Source organism: Aquila chrysaetos, chromosome 22 (assembly GCF_900496995.4).
Source record: "Aquila chrysaetos chrysaetos chromosome 22, bAquChr1.4, whole genome shotgun sequence".
NCBI lineage: Eukaryota > Metazoa > Chordata > Aves > Accipitriformes > Accipitridae > Aquila > Aquila chrysaetos.
Window position 1 is genome coordinate 2,372,246 of NC_044025.1, and position 10,598 is coordinate 2,382,843.

General features: G+C 46.3%; 1 protein-coding gene across 1 annotated transcript; it reads right to left on the reverse strand.

Annotated features, from left to right (window-relative positions):
* Positions 1 to 267: 267 nt before the first annotated feature.
* PAIP2 (poly(A) binding protein interacting protein 2) lies at positions 268 to 9,920 on the reverse strand. Its single transcript, XM_029998107.2, has 4 exons — positions 9,776 to 9,920; positions 5,237 to 5,396; positions 2,652 to 2,831; positions 268 to 1,356 (listed from the first exon to the last, which is right to left on the reverse strand). The coding sequence occupies exons 2-4, from the start codon at positions 5,372 to 5,374 to the stop codon at positions 1,291 to 1,293; spliced, it is 384 nt and encodes a 127-aa protein (XP_029853967.1). The 5' UTR covers positions 5,375 to 5,396; positions 9,776 to 9,920; the 3' UTR covers positions 268 to 1,290.
* Positions 9,921 to 10,598: the final 678 nt, after the last annotated feature.

The window sequence follows — 10,598 nt, forward strand, 5'->3', positions numbered from 1 at the left end:
TTAACTAGGACTGCCCGTGCTGCCAGCAGCAGCGGAGCTGAACTGGAATTAGCAGTGGTGAGAATGAAGGAAAATATGCCCAGGCAAGCGCATAAAGTGGGAGGAAAGAAATAAAAGGGCAGTCGGAGTCCAACCTCAGGTGGGTATTTTGGGCTATCGTGTTACAAACAGCCTTACAGGCACCGTATCCATAATGCCATCCCTTTCCTCTGCATGCTGCCAAATGAGTTTCCATGTGAGATGCATATTCATGAGACAGCCACCACATCAGTTCTACTATTATTTATTTTTTTAAATATTTTTGAAAAAATATAATTTTTTTACAATATTTTCAACTTAAACACTATTCACACTGAACACGTATGGCAGCTTAACCTACCCGAATATGAAGTTTAAGAAGCCAAAACTGTTCTAGCTTTATTAAAAGAAAAAAAAAAAGTTGTTGTGCTGTAGACTATTGTGTAGTGATGATTAAACAAAGCAAGGGAAAAGCACCACTCAAATCACTAATGCTAGGGTTTTCTTGGTTAAATCCAGCTATAATAAAGTTGTATGCTAAAAGTTACATAGGCAGTGCTATGCACATATCTGGGTTCTTGGAAGAAATTGTGATGAAACTCACATCTCCTTTAACATAATCAGGAAGTGAAACATTTCTAACATGATAACATACTGCAAAGTACAGGGAATTTCTTCCTTCCAATCACTTGGATGTTAGTTCAGTAGCTGAGATCTACGACTCTGTACAGGTCTGTAAAATTTCTGTTAAATCTCATGCTGCTTAAAAGGAGCATGAAGTTTTTTAAGGGGAAAAATTAACATTAGTAACAATACTGATATTTCAAAGGAAAGTTAGCTAATTTGCCTAACAATCAGATATCCTTGCTTTCATTTTTAAGTTAAGGCATTATCAGGTGCAAACTAGCACCAGTTAACACATCTTTAGTTAAAAACAGACCATCCATAGCAAATTCCAAGTCCTATTTAAAAAGACAGAGTCTGCAGAAGGTTTTATAAACGTGGTACTTTGTCTCAACTTGACTGGTGCTTCTTACCTCACTGCCTCCTTTGCAGAAAGCCAGGGCCCAATTATGTTTCCATTAAACTTTTGACAGATTTACTTAATAACAGTCTCAGCACTTTTATTGAGCATGCAAGACTAACAAAACTTTGGCAATGCATAAGTGTAACACAGTGACAAGAAGAGAGAGCTTTTACAATTAAATCTTCTAATACTGGCTTCACAGTGTGGAAATTGTGCTACATCCACCAAGAGAGGGCCCAGTCTACTCAAATATTTAAGTACTTCACCCCAGGAACAAACTCCTTTGCGTTTGGATTCAGATTACTCTTGACCTGAGGAAAGGAAAAACAGAAGTCTAGTTGAATCATTATTTATATCTTCCATTTTCAAGCTGAATACAATCCTGGGCAGACAGCATTAAGAACCGTTTACGGACTTAGAGTAACAGTCAGGCATATAATCGGGTTTTTGCATATACCAAAAGTCTCTATAATCGCTAGAAAAACCCACTCCTCTGTGCTAGTACCTGAATTACCCATCCTTCTTAGCACCGCCTGGACGTTTCAGTCGGATGAGGGCTCAGGGAATAAGAAACAAGAAAACCACAGGCACGCATCAAATACAGCAACTTCGCCTAATGCTGAAATAGCTTTTTCTGAAGTTGAGCTGTTAAAACGTGCCATGAGGCTTTTAGATCTTGCTTATTTAAGCAAGAGGAGACTTGTTGCAGGAACTTAAGCCACTTCTGGGAATTTAACATATACGAGCGCTGTATTGATTTTTTACAATTCTATGTCTGTGACTACCCAGTCCTCTCACTTGGTAAGCTGCTGCTCTACAATGTCCTGCTTTGTCCACCTGTTATAGGTGGGCAGCCAGCACCTTCAGAATGAGCTCTTTATCACAAAGAAATGGCGGATTAGGCTTTTGTGTTCTGAATTGAGTCTAAAACTGCTGCCTGCAGCTGCTTAAGCTTGGAAAAGTAGGGGTTTGCACCTGAATTTCACAGCCATTGTGCGACACGATGGTGTGGTTTTTGTACGCTGTATCAGTAACTTCGTATTTTGTTAGGGAAAATATGTACACACTGCCCTTTCCTTTTAGTTAAGCTCCGAACAGAAGTCATAGAGCAAGAAACAGGGAAATAATCATAGTTTAGCTGCTTTCCTCTTCCTTAGGATTTCTACAAAGAGATCTGCTATCGTTCACATGATCCAAACCAGACCTTAGAATATGGCTCGCACCTACCCAACATGTAAGTGTTGACAGATGCTGAATTAAACTTTTGCAGTCCTGTCACCAAATGGCACTTCACAGGGTCAGCATGCTTCGCTCACTGCCTTTCTTTCATAACATGGTATGCATACCCAAAGCCACTTGAATTTATGCCATGGACGAGGAAAGGCACCATGTGGTTATGAAGAAAACCACCGAATAGGTCACATCACTCAAGGAAACATCCCTTGCCCAACCGTCCCACATTTCCCCCTCCGCCATAGCCACACATGGTTTAAGAGTCTCTGGCCTACATGTAAAGGATTTTCTCTAGCCATTATCAGCAACAAAAATCAGCCTTGGACAAAGAGAGATGTCAAGTTTTAGAAATATGATGAGAAACTGAATTTACCACCAGATCCTCCAGTGATGAGCTGTCACTGATAACAAGGTCATTGAACTGGTCCTGGATTTGATCCATTGTTTGTGGGAGATCACGGGCTGGAATAAACCATTCGTGCTCCTCCTCTTCTTCCAGCATCTCCTGGAAACAGCGCTCAATAAATTCTTCTTCCCACAACTCCTCTTCGATCTATACAATGAGAAGAAACCGCTTCATCAGCAAACTTATTGAGAGCCTGTGTTTTCATTCCAAGGTTTGTGCACCTAGCTGACCTTCCTTCTAGCTATGCAACAGGCCTTCTAGCAGAACACCATGCTTGTGCTGCAGGAAGGCAAGCAGCTTTGATTTTTTTAACGTAGAGAAGTGCTCAGAACTTGGGCTGCAGTTAAAAGGGAATGGGAGAACACCCCAGCCCTAGCTGTTCAGTTTGCAGCTTGTTATGAGCTCAAGGAGAAGGAAAATGTTAGTTTCAGGTGAAAATTTCAGTTGTACCAACTAGTCTGGACTGAACTGACTGCAAGTGTGAGGAAGGGAACCAGGGACAACACATGCAGCCGGGCTTACTCCCTCGGTAAGTGTCCTACAAGATTCTTGGCGAAAAAAATAACCACTGTCCATCACTTTGAATGAGGAACAAGCAGCACCTCCTTGGCTGGAGATTATGTGTTCGCCCAGTGTAGTTCTCCTAAGGAACTCCACGTGATCTTAGCAGTTGCTAAGAATACTGATCTGCTGTACTACACACAGGACCCATCAACTGATGCAGAACTGACACGCATTGCAAAGATTAAAGGAAAGTTTTGCTTGGTTGTTCAGTAAACAAGCTTTTGGAGGGAGTTCATCCTGACAAATTTTCCATGTCCTGCATGGCAGTACATAAGAGTGGAAAGCAGGGAAACAGAAGCTGGTGTGAATGACTTGCCAGACATAAGGGAGCGGAAAAATGATTCAGGACATGTTTAAAAGTTCACTCAATGGAAGCTCGAACAAGTTTTCCTATCTATCCTTCACTCTGAAATCAAACACGTACTCGATCCTAGAGTGGAAATTAGGTTACATACCACAAATACCAAATCAAAAAAGTTAATGCCAGAGTTCAGGATTCCTATAAAATCCAGGTCCCCTGTGCTTGGGGCAAACACAGCTCACTTGGTGCTCAAGATGCACAGCTTTGGGGAACAGGGACTCATCACCATATGCTCTAAGCCTGTGTCCAGACAATTCAAACCCCGCATGAAACACCGACTTGGTGATTTCCCCAGTAAAGCACTCCAGCAAGGACAGCAGTCTCCAATCAATCCTTCTTGTGAGGCACTGTCTCCATCCTGCATGCAGGTAAAATGCAGCCATGGGCATGCAGCCACAAGCTAGTATTACAGCAGGGGTTGCCCAGCTCCAGGTTTTTTGTTACATGGTTGTACACCTACAAGCGCCTCCAATGGAAGCTCCAGAAGTACTAAATAACATTTAATTCCCCAAACGTCTTGAAATTAATATTGCCTCTTTGTATTTTCCAGCCCAAGTTTAACTTGTTGAGGTTCCCATAGAGAGATGTGCCTACAGCGGCAGGCGACCAGGCTGCCACATTGTGTTTGCCTGCCTGAATAAGACCATTCTCCTCTCGTGCTCCCACTTTTCCTCTTCTCTGAAAATGGAGTCTGTACCTGAAAAATACTTTATTCACGGCAGAACTCTCAGCTGCTTCCCCAAGAACTACACGTCCTGTATGCTAACTACAGTACAGCCCCCAGGAGGAAAAACCCACCAAACAGGAAACAACACTGAGACCATCCTAGCATATTGCACAAGAGAATTTAGATTTTGCGAGCAACCTGAATTTCAGATTATGTTTGTGCCCTGCTGGCACCCTAAAGAGAGAGCAACAGATGTATCCTATTTCAGAAGCTCAGACTTCAGCACAGCCATACTGTGCTGGCGTGCAGAGAAAGCAGCTACCTGAGTACAAAGATCAAGTTTTGATTAAGAAAGGGGCGGTGGAAAGAGGTAGGCTGTTCCCAGCCTCCAAAGGAGAGAACTGCGTCCAGATGCAAGGTGAAATATGAAGTTAAGGCTTCCTTCCAACCCAATTGCGAAGGCCAGCTGTAAGACGCTTAAGTATTAAGCAACAAAGAGGACTGCCACCCAACAGCTACATCCACCAACTCCCTTAGGAACAACAGCCCTGTTGACGAGGCAGGTATGCACCTGGACGTATCCAGTTCAGAACTACAACAGCGGGCATGTTTGCACACGTAAAACCTCCACAACTCAGCAGCCTAGCAAGACCTGTCCCTTCCAAAGTGCCACATAAAGTCTGTCAACTATTTTTTTTTTCTCCCTCCTGCAGAAGTAGGGAATCAACAGATACATTAGAACATGTTGCACTTCCCATATTTTCCATCAAGATTACAGAAAATAAGTATTTATTGCCAGAGAAAATGTTCCCCAGGATTATTTTAGCAAGCCTATCTTAAAAACCCCTTTTCTAAAGGATTCCCAGTCTTGTACCCCAGTTGCTAAGCCACAGCGCCTCCCCCTTCAGCTAGAAAATGGTAAGGCACATCACAAGACATTTATCGAGGGAAATTACTTGCCTGCCTGTTAAATTCCTCTTCGTTCTCCATCCACATGTACTCCGCAAAGGGATTGTCATCTTCATGAGAATGACCATTTATAATCACATCTTCACTGATGATGCTTGGGCTAGTACTGCTGCGACTTGGATCTTTCATGGCTGCGTCTTTGTTTCGAAGTCTGCAATTAAGAAACATGGTAATTAAAGATGTGCAGATTCGCTCACCACCCTGCTTCTGCATAAGCCCAGCCCAAGGGAAGGCTGCACCTGTATTTGAAGGTTCCAGGTAGCCTTACAGTGACTGTAGCAGAGGAGCTCTGCTAATTGCAGCAAGTAAAAAAGTATCGGAAACGCCATTTCCATTGTATGCAGATTTGAGTGACAAATTAATTTCCCAAATTAAACCTCACCAAATGCCAAGCACCACGACCAATAAAAAGTGACAGGAAAAAAAAAAACAGAAAGCATGCATACTTGCCAGTAGGAAAGTATTTAAAGCAACGTTCAAGAAACAAAAGGGAAAATTTGTTTTCCAAAATACTTTTAAAACTTCCACCCGAGTTTCAGCAAACTCCCCTGGAAATGAACTGCTCAGCATCCGTACTGTTTCAGAGGTGGTGGGCAACACTTCAGGGGAATTTCCAAGGATACCCACCGTAGGGGAAACTTCGGCGTGACTTTTAGCCTACCCAAATTCAGTTACAGGATGTTCCATATGATCACATCAACCAACTTTCACAGCCACCTCACCGCTAGGAAACCTTGCAAACGAGGCAGAAACCATTACACACCGATTCCTCACAGAGCCAAGTTGGCACAACAGTTCTTACAGCTACTTCGTTAGCAAAAGCCCACTGATGGGGAAGCTTCAGGTAAAGAACACCATAAGGCACTGGAAGACAGTACGTGCTTGCCTGTCATCCCACTTCATTAATATGGATTGAGTCACACCTGAAGAGCACTCAGCATTTCTGCGTGTCCATGATACATGATACCACAACATGCTGAACTCAAGGAATGAAGGTACAGTTGGCAAACGTGTTTGTTCCACCTAACCACTGCCAAAAGCAGGACAAAACCTATATTTGGTCTGAATCCTTGTCATAAGAATGGTATTGCAGCCTTTCAATCAGGCCTGTGTGAAGCTTGTAACTCTTGAGTTCAGAGACCCAAGTCTGCTCACAGCCTGGGTTCTTACTGGAAATCTTATTTGTGTTGTAAAGTAAATGAGACAATACTGCTGATTTTCTTATACCATGCTTAAGTACAGGTATTAATACTGGAAAAGCTGAGTATTTTTAGATACCAATACTAGCAGTGTTAAATATTTTGACAACAGTATACAAAGCCTGTGAGGCAATGAGCTCAAAAAAAACCCCCCAAAAAACAAAAAAACCCAAACTTGAATGATTTTCCAGTGCTAAAAATTCACAATGAAACGATGCAGCAGTAAGTATTTTTATTTTATTCACAACTCGACGTTTTAGTTCATCGTCTGCAAACCAAAAAATGACTTATTTGGAGAAGAGGCTATCAAAATATAGCCTCCACTGGCATTAGAGTACAAGGGCTTATCACGTAGCTCATATTTCTCTTTGTATTTCAGTTGGTCCTATTATCTGTGGAATTAATGCAAGTTTTGGTTCAAAATGTATTCTTGATAATACCAGGTCAAAAACCTGCCACATCCAAAAGATCAATTAAGAAAAGCACAAAGAAAAAGGAATTTGCCTGGTTTGCTCTATTCAAGGTTTTTAAATCAAAGGCAAACCCAAGTACGGAAGTCACTTTAGCTCCTTAGGAAGTACAACAAATGAGACAAGAACCCGGGTATTCTAGCAAGAGAAAACAGGTTCTTTTTGATGTTCTTTCAAAACAAACTTGCAAAGGATTACTGGCAGCATTTAATGTGAAACAGGAAAAGACATTGCATTTAACACCCCAACTCAAGCCTGAAATTGCTTTAAGTAACTTCAGCTGTTCACAAGCTAACAAAGAGGATGGACTAAAAGAAATAAAAGACCTCAGAGTCTAAAAAGCCTGATTTCTTTTTTTTTTTTTTTTTTTTTTAATAGTGGCAAGTGTTTTCACCTTGGTTTTGTGGAGTGAATCTTGACATTAATATTCCACTAGGCTTTCTGCGCACCAACAATTTACACTACAGGTGAATAACTGCAAGATTACTGTAAGGTACTCAGGCCCCATTCCAGGCAACTTCTGTACAAAGAAGACAGCACCTAGACAAGTCCATAAAGTTAAAAATAATAATTAAAACACCCCTACTTGTTTGTGTAAAAGCTTGAAAGGTTAATTTGTCAAATCATGGGCAAGTTTTCCAATTTCTTAAGCTTCCCACAGAACACAAGCCATTTGCTTTAGGAGGGAGGGAAGAGAAGTGCAGTGTTTCACATTTGGACTGAAACAACTTTTTCCATTACTGCCCAAGGACGATGTGGATCATTATCTTCGAGAAAGATCCAAGGCTCAGCCTGAATATCTGAAGTTTATCTGATGAAGCCCCAAGTCCGCTCATGTTTTCCCAGAGGAAAACACATCAACTAACACTTACCCTGCATGAACGGTTAGGAAGCCCCAGGCCAGTCCCTTACTCGCAGCACTCCTTGTAATTTGATTTTCTGCAACTTGTAATAAAATACACTGTATAGGGAGCTTTCCATTTCAAGATACAAACCAATTGACTTTCTGTGCTTATTTGCGAGGACAAGATTAGTCTTGTTTCACTGGTATTAGATACAGGCTTTTTAGTCAAGAGCTACAGGCAATTCTGAGGAGATCCAAATGCCGCTTTAGTCTTGCAAAAAAGTCACAATCTAAGAAGGCTGCTGCAGAAAAGAAGCCACAGCGACAGGCTACGCTACCATCGTGAATAAAAATAATACATTTTCCATCTGGGAGTAGGTGGAAAGCAGAGGATCTCGAAGCTCCTTACACTAGAACAGGAAATAGAACATTAGTAGTGCTAAGGAACAGAAAATACGGAGAATTTTGCCATAGTCCTATGACTGGCAATCCAGCCCTAAATTATTCCAGGATTTTGGTGGGGGGTGGGGGTGATGCAGGAAGAGCAGTGTAAGTGCATAAGGAAAGACAGAAAAAAAAAAAAAAAAGGATTTTTATCTCAGGAATTACGTCAGAAATTAAAAAACCTGTAACAGCAGGACTTTCAGTTGACTCAAAGTGTTTTCTGCATGAAGTGTGGAACTCATTACTGCAGAACATCATTAAGGTCCATTAATTTACCCACTTCTCTGAATTCTGCTGCGTTTATAGCAATGAAGAACCCTAGACTGACCATCATTAAAATTCAAAGCTTTGCGATCGAAGATTTTGCATTTAAACCCCAATCACAAAAGAAGATTATCTACCGCCTACTTCAGAAGATAAGGTCAACGGGCCTAATTCCGTATAGCAAAACCCAGGTCCTTACCCTTGATAGAAAAAATCCAGAGGAATAAATATGAGGTATTTACTTCAAGCACCCAAAAGCAGCAGAGAACAGCGAGCAGCACATTAGGACTTCAGTAGCAGCTGAAGTTTAAGCAAAGCTGTTTTAGCGCAGCAGGGAGTACTTTGAACTTCTGCAGAAGATGGTGTTATTTGTTTATTAACTAGCGATTACTCTTGTGAGTCAGGAGCGCTGGCCGAGTTCCTCGTTATCTAATTAGATTAGCAAGCGGCAGTTATCAACCGATTATACTCCGTATAATAAACAGATTTCTCAACCGAATCCGTGAGGGATGCCAGCGCTGTCTGACACTAACACTTCAAAGCACCGCGCCGGAGCTGACTTGAAACCAGCCGACCGGCGCAGCGGGCCAGCACCGAGGCGTGAAGAACCAGCAGGGCCCTGGCGGAGAGGGGCAGCTCCGCGGGGCCGGGCAGGCACGTCTCCGGGGCGGCAGGGGGTTCGCTCCCCGAAACGCCTTTCTCGGTGCCGGCGTTTTCGGTAGCGGCGACCGCCGAGGCCCGCGGAGCCGCTCGGCTTCAGCGGGAACCGGGCGAACCCGTCAAGCTCAGCCGCTCTCCCCCGACACCGCCTCGGTTACGGAGGCGAGGCGGGGCGGGCTCTACCCCTCCCGGGAGAGCGGCCGCGTACCCGCCGTGGCGAGAAACGCCCGGGAATCGCAGACACAGCCCCCAGCTCCCGCCGCGGGTGGATCCAGCGCCGCGGCTCTGCGCCTGAGGAGCCGCCCGCTTTGTTCGCCCGCAAGGGCCGCCCCCGCGGCGGGGGTGCCGTGCCGTTCCGTGCCGTTCCGTTCCCTCCCGTCAGGCCCCGCGCCGCCGGAGCGCACCCCCCCCCCAGGACCCGGATGGAGCTGGAGACAATAAAGACGGCGCCACGGGGCGGCCCCGCCGCGCAGGCCACGCCGCCGCGGGAGGCGGGGGGGAACGGCGACGGGGACGACGACACGCACACGACACGCTGAGGGACGGACGGACCGACCGACCGACGGACCGACCGCCGCCTCAGGGGAGGGGGCGGCTCCCCCCGCGGCGGCGGCAGCGGTGGCGGCCCGGGGCTGCGCGCCCCCCTCACCTGCGCGCAGAGGGAAGGACCGCGGGTGCGCAGGCCGGCTCCCAGCTGCTCCGCCGCCGCCGCCGCCTCGTCCCCCGCTCCGCTGCCGGCTCCGCTCCGCGCCCGCCGCCCCGCTCCCCTCCCAGCGCCGCAGCCCGCCGGACGTGAAATCACTTCCGCTACCTGCGTGACCTCACAGACGACGCCCCCTTCTCCCCCGGAAGCAGCTGCGGACGGGCGCGGCCGGCCGGCAGCCCGGGCGGAGAGGCGGCGCGCTGCATGCCGGGACGCGCAGTCCTTCCGCCCCCCGGGCCGCGCCGCGCGGCACGCCGGGAGTTGTAGTTCCGCCCGGCTGCCATTTCGCGCGGCGGCGCGGGGCAGGCCGGGAAGCGCAGTCCCGCCGGGGCAGGGCAAGCCGCCATCTTGTGGCGCCGGCTGGGATGGAGGCGCCGAGGGGGCCGGTCGTACTAACAAAGAGGTAGACCCCAAACACCACCGCCCCCCCACACCCCGCTTCCAGGGCAAACCTGCCCCGCTTGCAGCGGCACTAGTGCGCGGCCGCGGGCAGGGAAAAGGCCGTGGGGAGCGTTACCACACGGGAAACCTGGCCCTGCCGTGCCCCCAGGACTCCCGAAGCTTTTCCAGCCTCCCTCAGGGGTCACCAGCCGACCTAGGGAAACCACTGAGCCCTGGGCTTCACGGAGGAAAAAGAAATTTAATACTTTCTGAAAAACACGCCCGTTTACAAAACAAATGTTTCCGCACTAGACTCGTGCATTTTTAAGGCTTTGTATTAGGCAACGCAAATGAATGCTCTTTTCTGGGACCTACGGTAAGTGCCCGG

Bases quoted from the DNA above. Each gene is read 5' to 3' on its own strand.
- PAIP2 (XM_029998107.2), bottom strand. From the start codon at position 5,374: ATGAAAGATCCAAGTCGCAGCAGTACTAGCCCAAGCATCATCAGTGAA. The intron at 2,832-5,236 runs GCAAGTAATTTC...CTCATTGTATAG, and splicing joins AAGAGGAATTTAACAGGCAG to ATCGAAGAGGAGTTGTGGGA. The intron at 1,357-2,651 runs GTAAATTCAGTT...TCCTTTCCTCAG, and splicing joins CATCACTGGAGGATCTGGTG to GTCAAGAGTAATCTGAATCC.